A 26066-nucleotide genomic window follows, 5' to 3' on the forward strand; every position below is an offset into this window, starting at 1 on the left:
TTAGGGTCGTGGCTCGAATCAGGGCCTTTACATGTTGTATTCAAAATACCGTAAAAAAAATATATGTGTATTGTGTTTTGAATTAACTAGAGTTTTTAATTTTTTTTAAATGATGATATATTTCAATGTTCTTGTTTTATAATATTCAAAATGTTTTCACCGCGTTATCGTTCAGCAGTAAAAATCTTAATGAATATTTGAATTATTGAAGATCCTGGTATAATTTTTTCATGCATTATTTTCTAGAAGTTTTTGGGAAAAAACTTAATGAGGCACAATTCGGCGTTCATTTAAAATCGTATTTACACATTAAATATTACCACCAATTATGTTAAAAACATTGTTTAATACCATTGAAAAGGAAACAATTTCTTTCAGCAATATTTCTTCAATTCACAAGTCCTGTTTTTATATTCGGAAATTAGTACTGTACAACAGAGATAATTTAATATGTGACATTTTAACAGAGATGGATAACTTTTTGAAACGGGGAAATTTAATATTGTTTTCTAGGATTTTCACGGCTGTGGCAATGAAAAAAATACAGTTTTTTAGTACTGTGTCCTGAGGTATTCACGTTTCGGATCGTAGTGACTTCTAGGTATTTACAGCGAGCTTATGACCCTTTGGACTGAAGAGTATAATAAATAATGGTTAAATGTTGTAAAAATATATTATCCATATACCTAATTTACTTACAAAATAAAGATATATTTTGAAGATTTTTTTTATTTTTTTATTGTACAGAAATATTACATTTTTTGCTTATGACATAATAAGTGAAAACCCGTGCTAAATATGGGTTGTAGTCATATTAATAGTCAGCGACCCTATCACGGGATCACAATTTGACTTGGCAACTGTTGGCGGAAAATCCGATAATAAATAGGTATATTTTTTATCTTACTTTGACCACGGACCAATATTAATTTCAATTAATCAATGTTTTTTGTATATAATAAGATAAAGCACTTAATCAAAATGTTTTTCTGATAAATAATTTATCTGGTTTAATTACAATTAGACAGAAATATGTTGGTTATTCCATTCACCTCCAAAATGTGTTTTTTTTAACCCCTGTCAAAAATGATGCTGGTGTATTGTGAAAATGTCACAGCGATACAGAGGGAGGAAAGAATGGGTTTATAATTAACCGGTTTTCGTAAAGCAGGACTAAAAAATGAATTGTCCTTAATTTAGAAAACGCTAGAATGATTTTCAATTGAACTTTTGGTATTCCATTCGTCCCCATATTTAAATGTTTTTTTATAACACGGTTTCATCATATGATAAGGTAAAACCGTTTTAAATTTGTGGATAATTGATTTTACAAAGTTAAACGATAGCACTCAAAGACGACAACTTGCCCACCGCGTACCACACATCTCATCTAAGGACATAAATCTCCTTAGTGGTGCAGACATACAAGGTAAAATTGCTCGTTGTCGAACGAAAAAAGCTGCCCATATGAGCTATATCTAGTTTGGTGGCCTTGGCATATTTGTGCTGAAAGAAGGCAATTCTGAAGTACATAATATTATTTGTTTATTTTATTTATTTATTTTATTAGGTAAATAAACAGTATGTACACATATACTGCCAATTTCTTTGTATATTAGTGTAAGAAACTCATGCACACACCAAAAAAATCATTTACACTTAATACAATAATTTAAATTATGTTCAATATAATAAATGTAAAAGAAACGAAATGAAAAAATATTTATATAATAATGATAATAATGTTAAATGTCTGCTTCTCTCAAAATTTCTATAATTTTTTACCTAAATTTACATACATTGTCACAAAAAATATCAGCCTCTATATTATGAGCTTGATGGAAATATGACAGATCGATCGAAATAATATCATGATTTAGTACTATGTCTGTCCAGGCTGATAAAAAATAAAGTTTTGTGTGCGAAATTGAACCAGAATCTTGGACGTGTGTTTTTGACTCAATGGATACGAATAAACGTGTGAAAAATATGTTTGTTTTACGTATTTTAAAATAGATTTTTAGCATTTTTTTTAACAATTAATATCTTGACATACTTTTATTTAATATGCTTTATTCAGTTAGTTCAGACCACCTTAAGAATGAATATAAACTTTTATTAACATTACATTTAACATCAAAATTTGTCTAGAACATATTTTTTCAAATTATCATTAATATGAAAGATCTTCAATTGAAAAAAAATAACTGAAGAAATATCTTCTAAATACTTTATAGTGTCTGTTAAATAGTAATAAATAAAAATGTTAAATATAAATAAAATAATGTGAAAAGAAACCTGCAAAAAAAAAGTGTCCCACCGAAAAATCTTAAGACTTTTTGTGTAACAAATTTTAATTTGTATTTTAAAAAATACTATGAGTACTGAAGCTAAAATTAATTTTAAATATTTAAAGACTTTTTATTTCTTTTATTTTTTCATCATTTTGTACAATGTGTTTTGAGATTCTGTTTTTTTAGTAATTCATTTTTTTTATCTTTGGTTTCGTATATTTGAAAATATTTTCATATGATTTAACCCCTTCATTATTTCATGAACAAAAATTGACACATTTTATTTTATCTGTTCCTTTACTGTGACAAAGACAATTTTCTTAAGCATTATTTTTACATTTGAATATATATATTTGTTTTGAATATACTCTTCATTGCCTTATTCTGTAGAATTTGAGTTTTTAGAATTTTTTGTTTTCCTTTCATTATATAAAAAATGTATTGACGAATATATTTATAAAGATATCATTTGTTAAGTACTTCTGATAAGAAAATGTTTGTAGTAATGAGAATATTTTATCAATCCAGTGATTTAATAATTTATCTTTTTGTCTTTTTCAATACGTAATAATTTTCTAAAAGATTTTATTATAAGAAAATTTTCTACGATAAAAACGATGATTTAATGTTTTATAGTATTCAATGGAAACAATGTGATACATATATCATAACAATGTCATCTCCATACAATGTATTACAAAAGTAAAACATAACTTAAATCTTTAATCTAAAGGGAATAAAAAGCATATGATAAGAATGATAAAAGACAGTGTATCAACATTTAAACTATCAATTGTGGTTCTTAGATCATTATTTTTTACAATAAAGTTAATTAATCCGTTCACATTATTTTATTTTAGAAAACAAGAGCATATAAACTTTTTAGGCTACGTTTATAAATCATACAAAAAATCATATTTTGAATGAGATAAATTTTTGAACAATTTCTTCCAATAAATAAAATGTTCAAAATGAGAAATAAAAATAAACTTATAAATAAATAACAAAAGAAAATAATAAAGTTTGGCTGACAGCAGCTGCGAGTGAGTAACATTAAAATTTTTGCTACATACGAATATGTACGCGTGTTATTTTATTTATTTTAACAATTATAATCAATAACAGCACTTGCAAAAACATATACAATACAATATAAAACTGGGCCAGTAAGCCCGAGGAATTGAAAATGAAAGTAAAAAAAAATAAAACTCAAATACTAGCATAAATACGATTTAGCGATTAATACGATTAATCTTAAGACAGAAACTAAAAATATAAACAAAATAGAATCATCAAAAAAATCAAAATATGATTATTATTTGTTAATCATGCCAAACAATAATAATAATTTTATTACAACAGAGATGAAGAACATTTTAGAGAAGGTAATTTAGAAGTCTAGACATCTACAAGCCTTATGACCTGTCATTCTGACACTGTGTAAAATTCACCATTCTGCCAATATTTGAACATCTATATTCCTTCAATTCTTTCATTTGTTGTGTTTGTGAAGTTAAAGAGCTGAAACCTTTATTTATGAGAGTGAGATTCATCTAATTGAATTGTTTCAACTAGGCAACGCCTGAAAATGTTATTTTTTCAATTTCTATACTTCTACATGGACCAGGTGGATTTGTTTTAATGTTGCTTTTTAACTGCAACATATTGTAGTTTCTACAAATACTGCTGCTTAATGCGAATGACTTTCACCCTGATTTTGCCTTCACGTATCCAGTGCCCTTTCACCATTAGGCGCACATACGTTAATAGTGATGATGGTAAATTTAATACTATTGTATGTTTGTTTTTAATTTTTATTTTGGTGGTCTGCACAGTAACGGATTGTGAACAATGGATCAGGAGCACAGAATAGGCAGAGGATAGATTGAATGCCCTTATCTAGGAAAGCGTTGAAAATAACATGCGACCTACGTGTATATACTGTATGCAGCGCGATGTACGAGTATACGGGCGAAGGTAGAAGAATACATTATTGTTTTCGCTTTTCATTCTGCGTCCGCCCAGCGGACCAATGGGAGGGCGAGTAGCGAGTACACACAGTAACGAGTGGTCAGAGAAAAATGCACGGCAAAAAAAAAATTAAAACTTTTTTTCGTAGTGTTATACTTTCAACAAGTTCTATTTAAAATATTTCAAATATGTCATACGATTGCCATTTTGCAGCAGTTACATGCACATACCCTATTAATTACATACAGCAAAATTTGCAATAAAAATACTCAATATATATTTTTTTTTAAAAACACTTATGATCACAAGATATAAGATTTTTTTACCAAGGGATTTAAGTTTGTGAACGGTTTTTTTGTTGCAATTTATTGGTGCAGAACCGGAGGCGTAGATATCAAGGATCGTACAGCAAAATTAAAATGGCAACGGGCAGGACACTTAGTGAGATAAAATTACGACAGGTGGACACCCAGAATATAAAGTAAAGACCATTGGCAAATAAAAAAAGCGTAGAAAAGCCACAAAAAAGATGGGCCGACGACATTGCCCCGATAGCCGGTTGATCATGGACAAAAGCGGGGCGTAGAGAGGAGTGGAAACCTTTGGAATAGCAGTGGATAGAACAAGGCTGAAGAAGAAGAAATTTATCGACAGCTTTCTTTGAATTTTATTTTGACCAGGTGTGAATTTGCTCGTATGTACTATAATTCAACATGTTCACTATTTTATCACGAATTAAGCAATAAAATGGATTCATTTATTATTTTGATGTTTATTTTGCAAAACTCGATCATAATTTTAATTTTAAAATTAAACACAGATTTAGTCCGCTTATTTTGTTTATTTAAAAAACGAAAAATTGGACGATTCCATTTTGACATTATTTTTTTTTTTAATACGTGATCGTCAACCCATCAAACTGGAATTTCATTTAAAATGTTAAAGTGATTATTTATTTGCATTTTCTCTGAATCAAAAAAAAAGACATACTAACTAAGGCAAACAAGAATGATGAACAGTGAGTAAAGATCGCTTAAACAAATCGACGATAGATGATACGCCCAATCAGACGACTTCCACATTTCCCTTTCAAAAAAAATCAGCATCTCTAAAAATATTTGTCGATGATTTTGTATTTGAAAATATTTGTCTGCTTTGGTAAAAAAATATCGATGAATTTTTTTTTATTTACATACAGAATTTAAAAAATGGTGTTTGTTGTTTTCGGGCAATGCGGTACTGCGAACGAAACAAACGAAAGCTGTGAGTGACGCGACAATAAGATAATGTACGGGGCCAAACAGGCGGCCGAAAGGGTTTAAAATTAGATATCACTGTCAACCGTGGATACGCGACACTGAAAGGGTTATATGAGAGGAAAAATGGGGTAAATACTGCCACTTATGTTACTGGCGTTATTATATTATAAAACAAACAAAGGTAATAAAAAAAGTGCATAAAAAAGTGATAAAGAATATTTTTGCGGGGGGAGTATTAAAGTCTAGGCATTAAAAAGGGCTGATGACCTGCAATGGGGAAATATCACTTTAAAAAAAAAATATTACAAAGTGATAAAGATCTATAAAATACTGTCCAGCAAAAAAAATATTTTATTACTAATTAGTAGCATTAAAATAATTTTTAAATTTGTAAATTTTAATTCCCGCAAAAACGGCTATTTAATTGGCCACGACCCGCCATTTTTTAAGAAAATTATCATAAATCTCGACGTCACAACTATCAAGGCCAAACATGCCGTGTTTTTCTAGTGGCGTATTAAAAAAAGTCTTTATTAAATTTATGTATGAAAACATTTCTCAACCATATCCATATTAATTTTGAAAATACAATTAATTATTCTAAATCCATTTCATATATTTTTATTGGTATTCGTAGTTTGTGATATTTCCCTCTTGGCAGGTTTACTAGTAAAATTTACTCTTCTGGCGTACGAGATACCTTAATCGGTATATTTTTATGAGCAAAAGTGCTGAAACCTTTATAACGTGGGTGAAATTCATCCTAGAAATTATATTTCAAAGGATAATATTAATCCTTTGGAAATTTAATTGATCACGTCTAAATTATGTCTTATCAAGAAGATAGTCTTAAATTCGCAAAAAAACAATAAATTGTTCACTAAAATGAAGGAGTGTCGTTTTCTATTGAATTTGAATGATTAATAATTTCAAAGATTACCGTTGTAGGTCTTTTTTTATCAAGCGATTAACGTTTTGTTTTTATTTGGTAATAAATTTATTTTAGCGATGTAAAAGTAAATTACATTACAAAAGTAATTAATATACATATTAAAGAATCCAAAAGCAGTAAACCACCGTCTTTTGATAATATAAAAAATCAATGCGCGGATGAATCGAAAGCTTTGTTCTAGTTAAATTATGGACACTTGTTTGTCATGAATAAATTGAGACCATGACACCCATAATACACCTGTACGGTTTTTGTTCTGTTTGGAGCCTACGGCAGTTGTAAAAAACCTCTCACCTAACCTAAAAAACATCATTTACAATTCTAACATGGTATAAATCATTAAAAATTTTACTAAAATAAAAATTATACCAGAAAAACAACGATAGAACGTGTGAGATTATTTGAAAGTGAATCTGATTCAATGTACTGTTTCAAATTTATTAATAAATTACTCACCACTATGCATTGTGTTGGATTCAGCATCAGCAACTTCAGCTCTTGTTTTTCTTCCATCTTCAGGTGAAGAACTGGTATCCATGGGGTGTTCTTGTTTGATTTGTGGCTTTACGTCTTCCTCGAGGGAGCTAGACGCAATTGGGGAGCTGGATGCTCGCCTTTTTGGAGTGTTGGAATCACCATCTAAAACCGAATTGAATACATTAAAAAGGTTGTCAAATAATGAATTTTTGTTTAAGTAAATGTCACGAAACTAAATTTTACTTAAAACTAAAGTGAATTACACTATAATGGTATATTATTATTAAAACTCAAAATGACATAAAATCGTCAGTAGTATCACATAGATGATAAATACTTTACGGAAGTATTTTGCTAATGGAAAGAAAAAATCTACTGGAAAATTAGAAATTATTCGAAATTTTGGTTACGGTGTTTGCTCGACTGTTCAAAGCAAGTTACGTATTTGAATTTCTGGTTCCAAAGGATGGGAAGATAATTTTCCACTTTAAATGATAACTCATCGTTTGTATCACAGTTGGATGCATGAGACCGGTCAACATGTGATCACTTATTGACTCAGTTGGCTTCTGTTTGAAAAATATTTTGTGGCCATTTTACTCGGCATTTGCATTTCGTATTTAATTTCCTGTCTGCTTTTTTGTTCAACAGGCGATCATTTTGTTGCAAAATAAATACTAGCGTGTCAATAAATTAGTGATTAACTGTAAACGAGTGTGTAGTTGAATTCATTATCGGTGTTGTAATTATTCAGCCTTGGAATTGGATATTTGTAATTTTAGGACTTTCGTTTAGTAACATCATTAAAAAACGGATTTTTCGACACTAAAACCTTTTCATAAATCAATGAGCCTGGGATGCTATTCTTAAACACTCTCGCAGCACGAGAAAACAGTTTTTCTCTTGTATTTTGTATGTAAATACACAAGATAACACGGCCGCGAGAGCGCTTGGAATACCATCATTGGCCGTTTAATGTAAGATACCTACCTAATTCACATTTTTAAGATACGTTATTGCTATATTTTACTACAACTGCTCTTTGTTACTTTGTTTCAAAAGAGGCTTTTGAAGAAATCTATTTCTGAGCAATTTTTTTTAAAATTTCATCTTTTTCCTAATAAATTCCCAAAGCTGATCACAAGACGAATTAAAAATTCAGTATACTGCAAATACAGATATAATTACTCAATACTGCTATCTTCAGAATACAGTTTGACCGTCGGAACGTAATGAAATATAAAGATGAGGCCACTTTAAGATAGTGAAGAAACTCATAATTTTATTAACCGCTTTTATGTCAAAAATTCAAAACGTTTTACGTCGCTATGTGTGCAGGCTATGCCTTCTTCCAATATAGTGATTAGGTAAAAATGTTGAATACTGACCATCGTGCAGTCTCTTGGGCGTGCTCGAGGCGGCGCCGTCCTGCTGCAGGTGATGAGGCGCCAGTAGGGCTGGTGATGCGGGCGGAGGAGTGTGAACGCGGGCGGCTCCCGTCTTGCCAGAGCGAGTCCCTCCACCCATCGGGGCTGAGATGGACTGACGGCGAGCGTTGGCCACCCCGAGCGGTCTACCTCCATCGTCACTATCACGATCAGCATTAGGTCCTGAAAAATAAAAGTTCAAATAATTAATAACATATTGCTCAGAAGAAAATTTAAGCTATTTGAATTTATTCCAGTTTGAAAAAATAAAAGATGTTAACTAATAGGTCAAATTCAGAGGTCTGGTTAATATTATAACATTGCTTTGAAATGCTTCCACTGGTGCCATTTTTGAGGCTTTTTTTTGTTTAAATTACCTTTTTAAATCTTCATACGTTCACGTATTTTAAACAGAATTAGATTTAAAGCGATTTTCGTATCTTTTGAAATTTAAGCTGATAAAATCGTTTTGTTTGTATTTTTGAAATTTAAGCAGATAATATTATTTTGTCTGTACTCGGAGAAGATAATTTGATAGAAAATGAAACCAAAAAATGTTCGTATAACAAAGACAGTAGACAAAAATAAGCGGTTATTTTTAATATCAAATTAACAGTCGGAGGTTTCTTCATTTGGAAAAAAAATATTTCGATCTTGACATATTTTTCTCTGGTGCATAATCCCAATGAGTTAGTTACCTTGTGGAAAGCACTGAGAGAAGTTCTCCTTGTTGCATGCGAGCACTTTGTGTTGGATAAAGCGGACGATGTCAGCCAGAGCAAAAGCCTTCTGACACCCACCACAAGTCAGAAGATCCTGCGCGGAGTCTCCTTCGGCGCTATCTGCGTCCGCTGCAAAAAGGAAAAAAGGCATTGTTAAAAAAATTACCAATAAAAAAAATTGTTCACATGATTATTCATTTTAGTAATTGAGAAAGGCAAAAAATAAAGCAGATAATTTAAAAGATGAAACTGAAGATCCAGAAATACTGTATTTTGAAAAAAAAAATTGATCATAAGGGTAGCGTTGACAGAGTTGTGTGACAAGCCAAAATGTTATGACATCATTTAATATACATTTGAAGTTACCTCGCTCACACGTAGATGTTACACTCGGAGATAAAATTTTGTTTATTTGAAAGTCGACAAAATTATCACAATTGTAGAGTTGATATTTAAGCAGTAAATATTATTTTTCCATTTAATTAAATCGGTTAGTTAAAAAGATGATGACGAGACATACATTTATACTCTACTAGTACTACTACTACCATCGCGCCATTTCCTCATAGATGTAGGCAGAGAGAATGAACCGCCTCACACGTATATCCTGATATACATTCCTAGCTTCCTCCACAGGCATACCAACATATTGTCATATACGCCCTTCGATTGTGCCTGGTTTTGACAGGATCAGACTTGAAATTTTGATCATACCACGTTTCTCTTGGTCGTCCTAGTCCTATGTTACTATTCGTTCTCGCCATATATATAAGTTTTATCATTATTCGTCGTCCATTCGTTCTAGATGACCAAACCATCTCAGTGACTCTTTCGTAATCTTATCAATTACACCAGCCTCAGACTTGCACTCAAGCCTGATTTCAATTATCATACATACATTTTTTTTTGTAATCCCAGGAGTCACAACAAACTTATCCCTAACCCTGTCATACATTGATTTCCCACACATTCGTCTAATACACCGCTTTTCGACCGCGTTCACTCTATTTCCATCCTTCCACTGCCATTTCCATGATTCAGTTACTTAAACCCAGTTGTGCACTGCCAGTCTCGTTTCGATTGACATATTTTTATTAGCAATTACTGCACTAAGTGCGCCGTTAATTTTACGTGAAAAATACTCATATAGAATATAGAGTATATTTTTAAAACACGACCTTTAGAAAACATTAAAACGATGTCTTTTGAATTAAAAAAGCTGGTGGCATCAGGTGTACGGTGTGGTCAGAGGGTATTGTCTGTATTTCTATATAATTTAGGAACAGGCTGCCGGAATACTCAGTACGCGAGCTACTTGTATTGTGTGAGGAAAAGATCCACATATTTACAGACGGCGATACTGTGTACATAAACGGACATGTTTGCTCTGTGCTCGCTAAACAAATGGTGGTGAAGCGGTGTGTTTACTAGTTATATTTTACCTTTTATTCGCTGCTTTTCTTCACCGTCCATTATTAAGTTCTGGCAAACAGTTCTACCGGTCGTATTGTGGCGTCCACACTGGACTAGATAGACAGGAAACTGCTATTTGTTTTAACTTTCAAAAGATAATGACAAAAAACTTTGAATTTTTCAATAGCGTTTGTTGTCCAAAATATGAAACACATTTAATAATATTTCAACTGAACACTCGGAGATATTGAAAAAAAAAATCTAAGCTTAAAAGTTACATAACTTTATTAGATATGATAAATTAATACACTTTAAAGAAGACATTTAAAATGTTACTCTAATTATTGTGAAACACCACAAAATGTTTTTTTTTTTTTGTTACTCGCAATTCTTTCTGTGAACCTTGCAATTCTGCAACATACCGTTTAATCATCAATATTAATTCAAATTATAATATTGAGTACTCAAACCTCACTATATTCAGTTAGTTACATACCACGTGTAACAGATAGTTTGAGATTTTTTCCATATTATATAGTTTTACGACTAACGTTTTTACCATCCAAATTTTGAAATTTCACAAAACTCTGGAAAGTTCATTAAATTGTTTAGTTTATACGAAATGGATTAAAATTTCCAAAAAATATTATCGTTATTGTTTATAAAAAATAAATTTACTTACTAATGCGCATTGGCAAACGGCAACAAACCCTTATTTCTATGAAAAATTATTAAATAATCGTATAATATTTTTATTAGTTTTAAACTTTGTCAATGTCTGAATATTGTATCGAAATATATTTAAAAAAATAAAAAATCACGAATTTAAGGGAAGCATAAGAAAGAAGTGTGTATTTTTCTTAAAATAAACTTAATCTGAACTTAACACATATTTTTAAAGTTATTTAAAGATTAGATATACGAGAGTTTATTTTATATATTTATAATATTTTTTAAATAAACAAGACGCCAGATAGAATTGTTGTAGCTAATTCAAAAATATCGTTTTTTTCTAACATGTAGGTGATTTGAAAATTATCGACCGACTAAAGTGGATTTTCACCTGCGGGTATTTTAATAAAATAACATTAGCTGATAAGGAGGATATTAAAATGACCGTGTACACAAACATATAAATTATTATGTTCCAGTCGTCATCTTTTAATTACAAAAACGAAATAATTAAAGGAAAGTCGTGGCTAGTAATCAACTAAGTAATGATGCATTTTTATCACCTTGGATAAAATTGACATAAAATAAAATAAAACATGACTTGGATAGAACAATTTAGGTAATCGTCGACCAATTTGTTGCAGCAAAAAGAAAAAAAAAATGAGAAGGTTGTAAGAAATTTAGATCGGAATAACTCATTGTAACAAAACATTCTTAAATTATCAAGCGGTTGTTTTAATTACTCAGGTACTCTTAAACTGATTTACGACCAAATTAATGGTTTATCTTTCCCCTACTGTCCCGAAATCATTCGCGTGTTACAGTTCTTTTGCAAATAACCCTTTTTCCATTTGCCATAACTGTCTATATTAATTTAAACATTTTTTTTTGCAGTTTACGGCAATTTCCTAAAAAAATAAATCGTGTTGTGTTAAATCCATCTTTCAGTGTAGAGGTTAGCGCGTTCGCTTATCATGCTTGAGATCCTGGGTTTGATTCTTGGCAGGGTTGAAAAGAAATAAAAGTATTGATTCCAAACATTCAAAATTTTCCTTCGTTTAAAAAAACATGCACTATCAGGGATTCAAACTAAAGATATGAACTCTTTTTTTCTATGATTTATTTTGTGCCCTATTATAAGGAATATTTTTGTGTTTATTTAAAATATTTTTTATTTCCTTTTTTAATTACTGTAAAAAGAAAAATACCATATTATCTTTTACAGAATATTTTATTTTTTCTTTCTTATGTTATACAAAAATATTATAACTGTCCATTGTTTATTATAGGAGCAAAAATTCATTATCATTTTCTTGTATACCTACAAACAGGTCATGCCTTTCTTGGATTTTTTTGTTTACTATTTTTCTATTCATATTTATTTCATTGATATGTAATTATGCTTACTATCTTTCTTTTAATATTTATTTCATTGATATGTAATTATGCTTTATTTTTTTAATACTCTGTTTTATTATTATGTTTATTGTAAGAAAAAAAAACATTTAAATATATAAAAAAAAAAAACATAAAAATCTCCCCTGATGAAGTTACTAAGGTATTTGCAAAAATTTTCATTTCAACATTTACATTTCATAAATCGGGTTGTGGTCCTATGGCTAGTGTCTCCGACTCACGTACCAAAGTTTCGTGGTTCGAATCCAACTTTACCCCAACTTGATTCCATTTTCTAATAGTATTTTATTTACAACTCGTAAAAAATGGTCTTCAAAATATTTGGGTAAATCATAAGAACGCAAATATTTCATTAAAAAAAATAATAAAAAAAACTCGCCAGGAATAAAGGAATACATTCTGATACCTCAGATATGGCAACTAAATGCATAAATTACCTAGCAATAAGGTTTAACACTAGCCGGTCACAGTCACATAGTAATTATCCCTCCGTATATTAAAAAAAAAGCAATTCAAACTGACGTGCGTCTAGCTCAAAGTTTGTCTACTTCTGACAAATAAATAAATGTACTATAAGAATTATTTTTAAAGGACGTGGAGCGCCGTGTATAGCGAAATTTGTATAGAGACAGGCGAGTCCAGTGTCTCGAAATATTTTTACTAATTTAAGTTTGGAGAATTATTTATCGGATCTTTAACCCCTACTCAAGAAATTTTCGTAACTGAGAAAGTATTCTACTCTGTCTTGTACTCGTAAGTCTAAAAACATTTAAATTCAAGTTACCTAAAATACTGTCCATGTATTTTGATATCATGAAAAATTATTTTATGACGAACAAAAAAATCTTAGTGAAAAAATGACCTCTCTTAAAAGCCCAGCTGACACGCGGAGTGTTGTAAGTACAAATTTGAATAAAAACTTATTTGACATTAAGAAATTTGAACAAAAAAGTGACTCGTCAGATAACAACGGGTGAGGCATAACAATTGTCGCCGGTTTACGTACAGATAATGATATGCTTACCACCCGACATTCTGCAACAATAACCTCATAAAAACCTACATGAAATTGTAGGGTTGTCCACCGCTTTGTGCCGGTAAAAGATAACAATCCTGTAATGGCGACAAAAACGCTTAAAAAAATCTGTAGTAAATTTAAATTTACAACTTCATTTTTGGTTCAGGAATTTTTTTTTCGTTTATTAAAAGAAAAATAAATATTAGCGTCCTTATAAAATTTATCCAAATATTTCAAATTTGGTGGCCATTTTCAACGAGTTGTAAATAAATTATATGGAGGGCTTATATCGGATATGGCCATTCTTTCTCATAAACAAATAGCAATTTTGCAACATAAACAGTAAGCAAAAATATTTTTATTGAAAATTAATGTATCGTAAACTGAGCCGATTATGTATTTTTTGCATAATAAGTATTTCTGTAGGAAGACATCTATGACATATATGACGCCGCAAAGCCCTGTTTTCAATAAAAAAATATTATGAAGTTTTATTTTCTAGCTGCCAACCCTACCGGCCCAAATAAAGCTATCGCCTTTAAGAGTGGGGAGGTGATACAGGTAACACTCGCCTCAGCGGTAATTACAATATTTATCATTACAATAACACATGTCCAAATGTTCTGAGCTCGTGGGTGCATGGCGAGGGGAATGCAGGGAGGGAGGCGGCGGGCGGGGGGTGGCTTCGGCGGCCGCACAATGGTCGCCACGTCTGCTGGTGTTTGCTTTGGGGCGATTGTGAAACAGATTCGTCAGTTCAAAGATATTTTTAAAAATGAGGTGTTAATGATTTCAAAAAATTAATTAGTTTATTGTGATATACTTTTATGCGCTGCAACTGACATTACTGATACTGAGACTCGTATCGATGTAAGAGATTTGTCGATGTTTGTTGATACAGTTTTTCACTAAACTAGAATATTTAATTTTAATTTTTAAATTATTTAATACAGTTGAAAACGGTCTTATTGACTTAATTTAGTCGGTAATACATTATCGATTAACAATTGAGTCCACCTAATAGTGTCATAGGCAGTGGTGTAGTCGAGCCGGAGCGCACCTGAGCGGCGCTCCGCCACTTTTTATCTGAGCGGAGCGGCGCTCCGGCTCTAGTCAGGAACAAATATTACTTTTCAAAAATATATCTACTTAAGTCTCTTCAAACAGTTCGAAATAACAACAAACGTATTTATTGCCGATAACTGGCAAAAGTCTAAACATGTGTCCACCCTTCCTCGCCCCTCCCACTTCCCTACCACTTCACCAAAGTGGTGGCGGTGCGCTCTGGTACTTTTTTATTTCGGACGATACTACTGGTCATAGGCAACACATTTGGCTACCTCGCTAAGGTCCTTAGTTCAATACGGTTCCACAAGAACCTAGTTTAAAACACCTGTTTAATTAATAAACAATTTTACATAAAAAATGCAGACGTAAAAAGGGACGCAGAGCGCTTTGATAAGTTTTAAACAAGGAGTACTTGAATTGAGGATTTCCAAACTTAGGCAGGTCGGTATATGTTTTACTGATATTGTCACTGTTTCTGCTCCCGCACGTATTAAGCTCTGTAAATGCCTAAACTTCAATATTCTCTTCTCAAAAAAAAAATAGACCAAATAACTATCCATTTTCTAATATTAGTCTAAAATTGCATGAAAACGAATATATATTAAACTTTTTTTTTGCACCTGATGGTACATAGGGCATTGCATTGACAGTAAGATATTTTAGTGCAAAACTGTCTTACAAACAGGAATTTACTACTGACTTTCCTACTTCCTAGGAACCAAACCCAGAACCTCAAGTTTGGTTTAAATACGTGCCAACATACTTTCAAATGCAAAAAGTCAGTTATTTGCAAGTCATATTTTGAGATATGACACTTTTTAGTATTAATCAACTTGATGCAAATTTGAAAAAAACTGTATTTTATCATAAGTAAAAACAAAGCATGTAAATTGTTTCTAAATCTTAAAACCTGTGTGTGTCATATCTAACCTAAGTTTTTTCTTATAGATCTGTAGAAATTGTGTTATCGTTTAAAAAACTTAATAACTTAAAAAACATCATACTGTTTTTCGTTCTGAAATAATTTTTTTTACTGCTTTTTGCTACATATCAAATGGTTCAAAATTTCTTGCAGAACATTTCCTTATACTTAACTTATTTTGTTATTTTTGGCAAAAAACTGCCTTTTTGCTCATGCCAGCAGTATACGGGGCAGACTTTTCCATAAAAGATTTTATTTTTTAGGATTTTTATCTAAGAGTAAGTTGTTCGAAAATTCTCGTCAAGAATTCTGATTCTATTTCACACACAAACAAATAGCTGTGTAACCCATCCACCCGGACTCATGCGAAATTATTTTTATCCATCAGATTCAATGAATAAGTATCGTGTTACTTTATTTTTAAAAAAGGAAAGAAAGTTGAATTTGTTCCAGGTGGAAAAAGAGACTTGTTTTGTTTCATTTCGAATTAAGAAACAAAGGAACTCGCTTTCTCGAAATCAAGAATTTGAAAGGATTTCTTCGCCGTTATTGGTAAGACGATACGTTATTGGTCGGTCACATTACAATATAGATTAGTTATTACCTCGCGTACCTATATTGGCGCCGTCTCATCCCAGACGGAGCCGAGAGCCGTGTCCATCCCTCTCTGGCTCGTGGCAAGGGTACGCGCCAGACAGAGAGGATGGGTGTAATAAAAAAGTAATAAATTGCCCACCGTGGAAAACCATTGGAAACCGATCGATGGAAAACGTCGCGATTTTTCCAAGTCTAAAGAAATAGAGGTGAAACAACAACATTTTTGACACCTACGTAGATATTCAAATACAAAATAAATTATTACCTTCCGTTCGTTTTTATACGGCAAAAATTCTGCAATCTTACACCATATCAAACACCATTTTGCAGAAAAATCACTCGTGGGATCAATTTGGCGTAGAGTTGTTACCCGCTTAGATGTGTTAAATTACTACTTCTTTACATAGCTCAATATTATAGTTATGAGGGCAAATAAGTTTGTTTTTCTTTTATTTTATTTTTGTAAATTTGTCATATTGAGAAAATAATAACTTTTTATTTAGCAATTTCCTGATGACACAAATTTATAAAACAATTTTTTTTGAGTAAAGAATTTGAAAAAAAACAACAAAAACCTAAAATAATTCAAAAAGAAAAAGTTCAAAAACTACAATGAATCTATGTTCAGGAAACAAAAAGCTAAATATTCGAACGCGCTGTATATGCTTACTAAAAAACTACTATTAAACTAACATCAAAACCAATCACAGGATAGTTAATAACCAAAATAGTTAAAACAGCATAATTTGTGACACCTATATTAGATGCTTAAATAAAACCATTTTGTTCCTTTCATTATTAAACATAATTTTTATTCAATCTGTTATTAATGTACGCCCTTAAAATTCATAAATGTTTTATTTAGAATGAAAGAACATACAGACGTGGATGATTATTTTTGAACATTAAAACAATTTTAGTGGATATTTTTTTCTTCGTTTTTAGTTCTAATTAATAAAAACCCCATTTGTTTTGTTCTTCGTATTTAATATAAAAGTTTTATTTTAAATAGGAATGACTTTAAATATATATATTTGTCTCGAAAATAATAACTTAATCAGCATTTCAGAATCACCTGATATCCGAAACCCACAATTTTAATGAAGAAACGGAATTTTACACAATGTGTAAAGTGGTCACTTAAACGAGCCAATGTCAGCCCATAAGCCTTTTAAATGCCTAGTCTTCCAAATTTTCTTCTCAGTAATATTTTTCCTCTCGGTTACAATTCCTAGGGAGAGAAATCCAGCCTTGTCTACTAACTTTTTAACATATCTACTGTTATAATGTTAATATGCCTTTTTTCAAACCCAATGCTTGTAAGGGTTGCTTACTGAAAGTATATGATTTCAAATCGGCATGTTGGTGTTATATTTTTGTGCCACAACTATGATGAAGGTGTATAGTGGGTTTTGAATGTGAGTTTAAATAGCGTCCTGACGAAGAGTCGGCCACATCTTGAAACCGGTGGGTATAGAAAAGTCGGTAATTTGTTATATTTAATGATTTAATGACATTTAGTTTATTTTATCTGTTCAATTTGTGGAAACCTGTTATTCGTTCCGAGTTCATGCAATAAATCCAATGTTAACTATGAATACGTATGTAGAACTGGTGGTTTCACAAATAAAATAAATGATAAAAATATTGTTTGAAATAAATTCGTTTAAAAAACAACCAAGTTATTCGATTATTGTAGTTTTCTTCTATTCGCATCACTAAAATGCACTATTCTCGGAACTAGCGACAGATATACGAGTCCGCTTTATCTAGCGCCCGCACGTCATAAAGCAAGAAATGTCGCGTAATTACACGTTACTGGGGATTATATTGCTAGCCACATTTACAATTCAAATCTCTTTGCATTTCATCATTTATATGTGGACACTGTAATTAGTAATCAGGTGTGTCACCTTTAGGAAAACAATTCGTCACAATTCTCCGATTTTCCGAAAATTATGATGGACTTTGAATTTCATCGTCACCATCGTTTCCCTCGCTCATCCGTTACATGAAGGTAAAGTAATCAGCAAAAATTAGTCTTACGTCTAAGGTGCCTGTCTAGAGACAATGAAGTATTGCGTTTTTAAACAATAAATCAATATTCTTGGTACTGAGACTTACGTTTGTAGGCTGAATGCTGCCGAAATGCAAATTTCAGGTCTCGCAGAGCCTCTTCAGTTGCGCGCAAAGTGGATGGACGAGCGTTGTTACGTTGCAAGATCAGAGACCGACGCGTTTCTTGAATGTTCAAATCATGATTAACGATACGCTTTTAAGTTAATTGTTGTTAATTTTGAATCAAATCGTTGACGAGTTTGCGATGTTTATCGTCTGTGGCAGTAATCGGACGTCCGCTGCGCGTTTTATCAACAATTTTGGCTTTTCCAGGCTCACAAGCACTTAATTTATACCTTTAAACGACGATAAATCTCAGCAGGAGTTACTTTTTCAGTAGTTTTTCATAGCACTAAAACACCTTTCCATACTTCCGCTTTTCAAAATTTACTAGATGAGCGCTACGCCTTCAAACTTACATATGCGTATAGAGAAGGAATGTTACTTCCACATGTCGCTTAGCCTGCTTCTGATAGTCATTTTGTTCGCGTGCTACAAGAATGTGTGCTTTGCGTAAAACTTTAGCTGGATGAAGAAAAGTTCGCCTCTATAATATTTCTGGTATGTCTGTATTTTTGTAAACAAAATTTTAAATAACAAGATTCATAGATATTTCAACAGAGACAGTTGCAGGGATTTAGACATGACATAATCCATGCCAGAATAATTAATGTTACAAAATGTGAAAAGTGATCAGGTGGCAGGTCATAAAACTTAACAACGCAAGTTCTTATTCGCTTGTTTGCATATTTTTTCTGAGTCATTAATCTGGATAATTGTAGTCAAGGATCTAAGGTATTAAAAGTCACAGAAAAACTAGAATTTATATGACTTAAAAAATAAACATTGTCGTATAAATGGGTTGGCCAGAGATAAAGTCAAACGTTTACTCATAACTCATAACTGTGCCAACGTTGAATACCTACTCGCTAATTAAAATTACGTTTGTAGAAAGTGTATTATTTCGCATGACTATTTGAACTTCTATTTGAGTTTTCAATTCTTTATTTGAAATAATATCTCAACTGAGCGACAGTTTTTCGGACTGTGTAATTAAATATATATTTTATTTTTTGTAGCAGACATTCGGCATTATGTTTACAGGAAAATATTGATGTTCTGTAAATACGATTCAAACAAAAACTACCGATTTTAGGAAAAAGACCTTGGTATTTTTTATAGTAAAAAGTAATTTACGATAATATTGTTTTTATAACAATGCTCATGAAATAAAACATTAATAGGTTATATTTTTGTAAATAAGAACGTATCAACTTACAAAATAAATTATAACTGTTTGCAACACGTTTACTGAATTATTTTTTTGAAAAATGATTACTCTTGAATAGAAAATAGTTAAACAAGTTCGTGGATACTTTTTTAACATATATAATAAAAACATAAATATACTTATTTAATTAATTGAACCGAGGTTGGTGGTTTGAAGTAAATCTTATTTGGCATTTTGGGAAACACATTGGGACACTTTTGTTGCTAACTGTTTGTTAAAAGAATATAATATCTCCGAATACCATGTAATTATTTAAAATTTCCTTAAGCTATACTTGTTTTTTCACTGCCAGTGTCTTTTACACTGACTATTTCCTAAAAAAGAGACACGATTTTGACAGCACAGCCATGAAAACGTTAAGAGTAATGAAAAAGAGTGAATTATAAAATTCAAGTTCTTTTTAACATAATATATTTTATTTATAAGTTTCCTTAACGATGCCCAAATACAAAGAAAAATTGCTCTTTGTTTAACGAGTTGTCGGAAGGAGTTGAGTTTACTGTTGTTAAGTAGCCTTAGCATTTATGTGCAGAAAAGCAAAGGACATAATTTGTACTTTATTGTATCAAGAAAAATTATAAGAAAAATATTCATCGAAGGGAAAAACATGGCATTCCTCGGACCATAAAAAAGTCTTATTTTTTAGTGACTAGAATATTTGTTCGTTTTTTTTTTAGTTTTTTTCCAAATAGAGAGAACAAAAAGACACAATTTCATATATTTTCTTGTATTAAAAAAAATAAAAAAATATTAGTTTTATTATTTGTATATTACTGATCTTTCCGGCTGTTAATTATATCTCTAAATTCATTGTTTTTATAAATTCAGATATTGTATAAGTTAGTATAAATATAAATCTCCACCAACAAGCTACAGAAAGTGGCTTAGTTGGATTTTAGTTTTAGTAAAAAATAAGAAAATCGGAATGTTAAAACTATAAATATATTTAATTATATAAATAAAATAATATAGCAGTAAAAAACAAAAAAAATACAGCAAATTAGTCAATAACGTATTCTCCTTCATTATTTTACAACAAATAATAAAAAAGTAAATAATTCATAGAATCTTCACCATACGCTGCGCAAATAACGCGAGCCGCTTTGGCAGCCTTATCCCCTCAATTAAACGCAAACAAAACGGGTGTCGTAAATGCTCACTTTCGTCTACTTGACATTCCATTTTGAAGGCTTTTAATCAAATAAAATAATATAATAGGTAACGTGGAAGCAAACACAATATCTTGTAGAGCAGAATTTACGTTTTTAAAATAATGTATAACTTGAAATTTGTTTTTCTGTAAACCGGAAACCTATCACAACACTATCATTGATTGATTCAGAAGAACTTGTGACGTCGTTCAAAGTTGTTTGTTATTATTTTAATAATTTGTATTGTACTTCTCATACATTTCCAGGAAACTTCGCCGTATAATTTAATCCTCTAGTGTTTAACAAGTGTAAGAAAACATTATTTAAATATAATTTTCCATAGCACTGAACTCTAATCTCTCTCCATAAAGTCATTTACTTTTATTTATTTAAAACTTCAAATATAAAGATTAAATACTTTGGCGGACTTATTGCTAGAAGCAATATCTTCCCCAAAAAACAGACTAGTCAAAAGAAGATATTGGTCATAATTTTGAACCAAAAAACCATAATTACATATCAAAAGATACATGCATTATGATAAAATATTTTTTTTTTAAAACCTAATTAATAAAAAAAAACAGCTGTTTTTTAATTCGGAGATAAGGCTTGCACATATCAACATTATTAATTCGTTAACATTAAAAAATCGGGTTGTGGTCTTGTGGCTAGTGTCTCGGACTCACGGACCAAAGGTCCGTGGTTCGAATCCCACTCTACCCCAACTCGATTCCATTTTCTAATAGTGAGTTATTTACAACTCGTTGAAAATGGCCCTCAAAATTAAATGTTTGGGTAAATCATAAGAACGCAAATATTTCTTTTTTAAAAAAAAAAAAAAAATTTTTTAATTTGTGAAATTTTTGTGTTGTGATTTCAAATATTCGATTTAACAATGTTTTATTAAAACGTAGCCTTCGATGACGTTTTTTGTGGCCGGTGCTGCAAGAATTTTTGTCGAATTTTTATTCAATGATTCGACTTTATGTTAAAAAGATAATCCACTTACGTTTTTTGCTGTCGCCTTCGAATGGACAAATTCTCTATTGTCCCAATATAAAATTTGAATATTTAAATTAGTGGGAAAGCATAAATTACAGACACAGGTGTGAGGATTAATATTTTCAAAGTGTAATGTCCATTTCTTTTTTTAAATATATTACGTACTTTTAATCTATGTAGGTACAAATGACGCGTATTATTAACACAGTAATATAACAGGTATGTATTATTTTTACGATGTGTGACGCACTCATCTTTTTAAAATACATAAGAAGAAATTTGTTTTTACCTCAACAGAATACTTCATTTTTTTAAATAAGGCATTTTTGGAAGACAGCAGTATTTGAACTTTTGTTTTAAAAATACATATACGTATGTTAAAGCCGCGTCGGATCAATTACCGCCCAATAATTGTCTAAAAATTGTTGTTACAACTAAATTAACATGTCGAAAGCAGACACAACCGAAGATCGCGAATGAATTTGAAAGAAGCTAGGAATGTATGTAAGGAAAGACGAGTGTGGCGGTCCATTCTCTCTGCTTACCCCTACAGTAAAACGGCTTGATGATAGTTGTAATAATAACATAAGCAGATGTTAAGTTAAACACTCTTAACATATTGAACCAATGCAGTGTCTTATTTAACACAATGCGGTTAAAAATAAAAATTGGTGAAAAAAGGGTGCCAATTAATTTGAGAATTTGACATTACATACATGATTTTATCAGATACGATAGTTTTCGTCGGGTCTTTTATCTACACATGTAAAATGCGTAAGCTCGATAACGCTATTCTTAACACTTTGTGTGTTGAAATATTATCGTCACATCTGGCGACAAACCCGTTAACTCAACTGACCGGAAACTGACGTACTCGGTAATCTCAAGATCAAACCCGCAGTTTGGAGGGCTCGTGACGTCATCACGCCCAAGGCTCCACCCGCTCGACGCAACTGCCCTTCGCGGTAGAATTTAGAAACAATACCGAAAAAAAACATTAAATTAGTTTTGATTTTAAACACAGATTTTTATAATAAAATAAATAAAAACAACTTTGTTTTTAACTTACTTTTTCTACCGACCAGTTTCAAAGCTATTATGCTTCCCATCCTTACAAAACAAAAATACTTGATTTTTTAGCTCTAGATGTAATATTTAGTAAACATTGATAAAATAAAATAGAATAGAGCTCAATTGTTAATTATACCTTGATAAAGAAGCTTGTATAGCTTCGTAACCGGTCGATTGAAATAATAATAAATAAGTGGTTAAAAAGAAAGCTGTTTTAATTTACTTTATTTTAATGATTAACCATAAAGTTAGTTTTTCAAACATTCATTTTATTTTTTACTGATTTTTATTTTCCTTAAATCTTTGTACCACAATAGACCTGGAAGCCCAATTACAGTCATAAATTACAACACAGAACACCCAGGAACCCGGAACCTTCAATGCTTGAGTCTTAACCTCTATCACGGAGAGCGCCGTTTACATTTTCAAAATATCAGTCAATATTTATATTATGATTAATGCATGTTTATGAAAATACAGCCCTTAAAAAAACATATTCCTAAAAATATAATGATTTAAAAAAATACTGTAATGAACAGTTTAGTTTTTCAACTGTTTTTATTTTATTTATTGAAATACCTATATGAGTACAGGTAATATAAAAATACAAATAAAAAGAAATATTACCAGTAAAATATAAATAATATTAAGAATAATTTTCGCCAATTTCTCTAGCGCTGTTTTCGTAAGTAATTACTTCAAGGGCGTTGTACATTATATTTAGGCAAACACTTACTGACTATTTACTTACAGAATTTCAAAAAAAATCATATAACACACATATTGAATTTGTAATTCTAATAATCATATCTTAAAAGTAACACTTTTCAAGTCAGAAAACGATTTCACAAATGAACAAGTTTTTTTTTTTTTCAAAACTATTCTGTTGCACAATTTCAAACTTCTAGATGTAGAGCATTCCACGCCAAAGGTCCGTTTATTGTTAAAGCTCTATCACCAAATTCAGAACTCTGGTTGCGTAAATGAGGTCATATCACCTTCCCTTCAGCAAAACAAGAAACTGTAGAGATAGGCGCCTATTTGCCAGCTACTTCGGAACGCAGAGTTTCTTAAGGTATTGAGGAGCCATGTATTGTCTTGTACATTAACCAACATAGCTTGTACTCGACCCTTTCTGGAAAATGTAGTCAGTGAAGACTTTGAAGCAACGGTGTAATGTGATTGTACTTTGATACACCAAAGATTAACCTGGAAGATGCATTTAGAATGGACTGCAATCGCTCCATGTATTAAAATAAGCCGGCATATATTCCATTGCACAAACAAGTACTGACTGCCTTGCTGATTTGTTTTTTAAGTAAAAGTTCAGCATCAATGTGAACGTCTAAAAGCTTAACAGCGGGTATAATATCAAATTCAGTGTTTTCAAAGATGGTTTTAACTTTTTTACTTTTACTTTTTTACATTACTTTTTTACTAATCAAATGTTACTGCTTTAGTTTGAGTCACATTAAAATATAAAAAATATTCGTTAAATGATTTTTAATAAGGAATAAAAATTACTGACGCAATTAAATAACGAATTTTAATTAAAAACAAGAGAAAAATAGAAATAAAACCCTTTTTTTGTCGGAAATTTGTCAAAGTTTGATAATCCTAAGAGCGATTATGACATTTCTTGAACTCTGCAATCTGTTTGGTTATGCAATTTGACCGTTAGATTTCTAAAGTAAATACACTGTGCGAAAGTACCGACTTATTGTATGACGATTGAGTCACGAGCGCATGTGGGTTATCGGAGTTTAATCTGAACCGCACACTGATTTGCGATTCGCCAATTATAATCAATAATTCGTAAACAATATAATAAATTTAATATTTCTCTTATGTTACACGGACAAATTAAACTACCCAAGTCATAGAGCTCTAATATCTATATATACAATTAAATTATTAGTAAAATAAAATTGATAAGGATAATCTCATTATGATGAAAATAGGCTGAATGCTGTCGAAATGCAATTTCGCTGGCGAATGTATGGCAAAAGTATGTAATGCTGAGATAAGCATTATCGACTAAATCAAGAATGGAATTCTGCGATGGTTTGGACATGTGTAGCAAATGGACGCAAAAGAACGGCTAAAAGGATATCCGATGTGGATGTTGATGAATGCAGAAAACAAGGCATATTTAAGTCTAACAAATACTTGAAGACGGATATATCAAAGTCAGAATAATCATCGCGCTTTCATGAGAAGATGTGATATAGCAGAGGAACTGAGGTCTGTTTTCTAATACAGGGACATGGCTTCTACCTTCTCTGCCTACCCCTACGAGGAAATATCGTGGTGGTTTGTTCGTTTGTCTATTTGTATCTCAGTTCATTTTTACAGTTGCTTGATTAGTAAAGAGCTTTTATAAAAATAGGGCTGTTAAAATAAATAAGATACATTATTGAAGTTCGCTTAATTTGACCTAAATTTCTAGTTTTTTTAGTTTATTTTTTTTCAAACCCTTGTATGTCACATGAATCTTTATAAAATGTAGGACTGGATATACGAGTAACTGTCTATTAAAAAAAAGTCGTATTTTGTTATAACGACCTAAATCATATGATTTTTTTTGTATTATGGAAAACAGATTATAACATAGTAGATATAAATGTTTTAAAATTTTATTTGAAATACCTGTATATTAAAACATGCCACCTTTTGCTTAGCACACAACTTATTATACGACGTTACAGCACCGTTTCTAAAGAAGTCTCATAACACAAAAAAAAACATCCAATTTCAAATTAACTGTCAAAATATTACGAAGGACCCACTAATGAGGGTATCCACGTAAAACATATTCTACAAATTGGATAACAAAATAATATTTATAACGTACCTAGGTATTAAAGCCCCTTTTTCAGAAGCGTGTACACACTTCAAAAGTAGTATGGTAATCAACGCACCAATCGCGTGGCAAGAATACACCTTTGTAATTTATCTTGATTTTATACTAAATACTTTTATTAATAAAAAATCAAATACCCAGTAATAGGTCTCTAAAGTTTGACCCTTAAGAAAATATGATTTCAGATTAAAATCTTTTTCAAGCCTAATAAAGGCTTAAGCTATATTCTTTTTAAGGCTATGAGTTTAAAAATAATAAGAAAGGAAAAATGTAAGTGAAAGGTACACGGCAAAAACGGGTTCATTGCATTTTGTCAATTTTCGAAACCATTTTTTATCCTGAATGGGTTCAATAGACCAAAA

General features: G+C 31.0%; 1 protein-coding gene across 1 annotated transcript in view; it reads right to left on the reverse strand.

The window, feature by feature from the left end:
- The window catches only part of Cph (BCL11 transcription factor chronophage), a 123977-nt gene that overhangs the window by 18937 nt on the left and 78974 nt on the right, over positions 1–26066 (reverse strand). Inside the window, exons 2-4 of the mRNA XM_088226916.1 lie at positions 9079–9231; positions 8342–8563; positions 6933–7115 (exon numbers count right to left, since the gene is read on the reverse strand). Of these exons, the coding sequence (XP_088083042.1) occupies positions 6933–7115; positions 8342–8563; positions 9079–9231 (558 nt within the window). The remainder of the gene's footprint in view (positions 1–6932; positions 7116–8341; positions 8564–9078; positions 9232–26066) is intronic.

This window comes from Micrasema longulum, unplaced genomic scaffold (genome assembly GCF_059751315.1).
Source record: "Micrasema longulum isolate JH-2025_06_02 unplaced genomic scaffold, ASM5975131v1 h1tg000472l, whole genome shotgun sequence".
NCBI classification, from domain to species: domain Eukaryota; kingdom Metazoa; phylum Arthropoda; class Insecta; order Trichoptera; family Brachycentridae; genus Micrasema; species Micrasema longulum.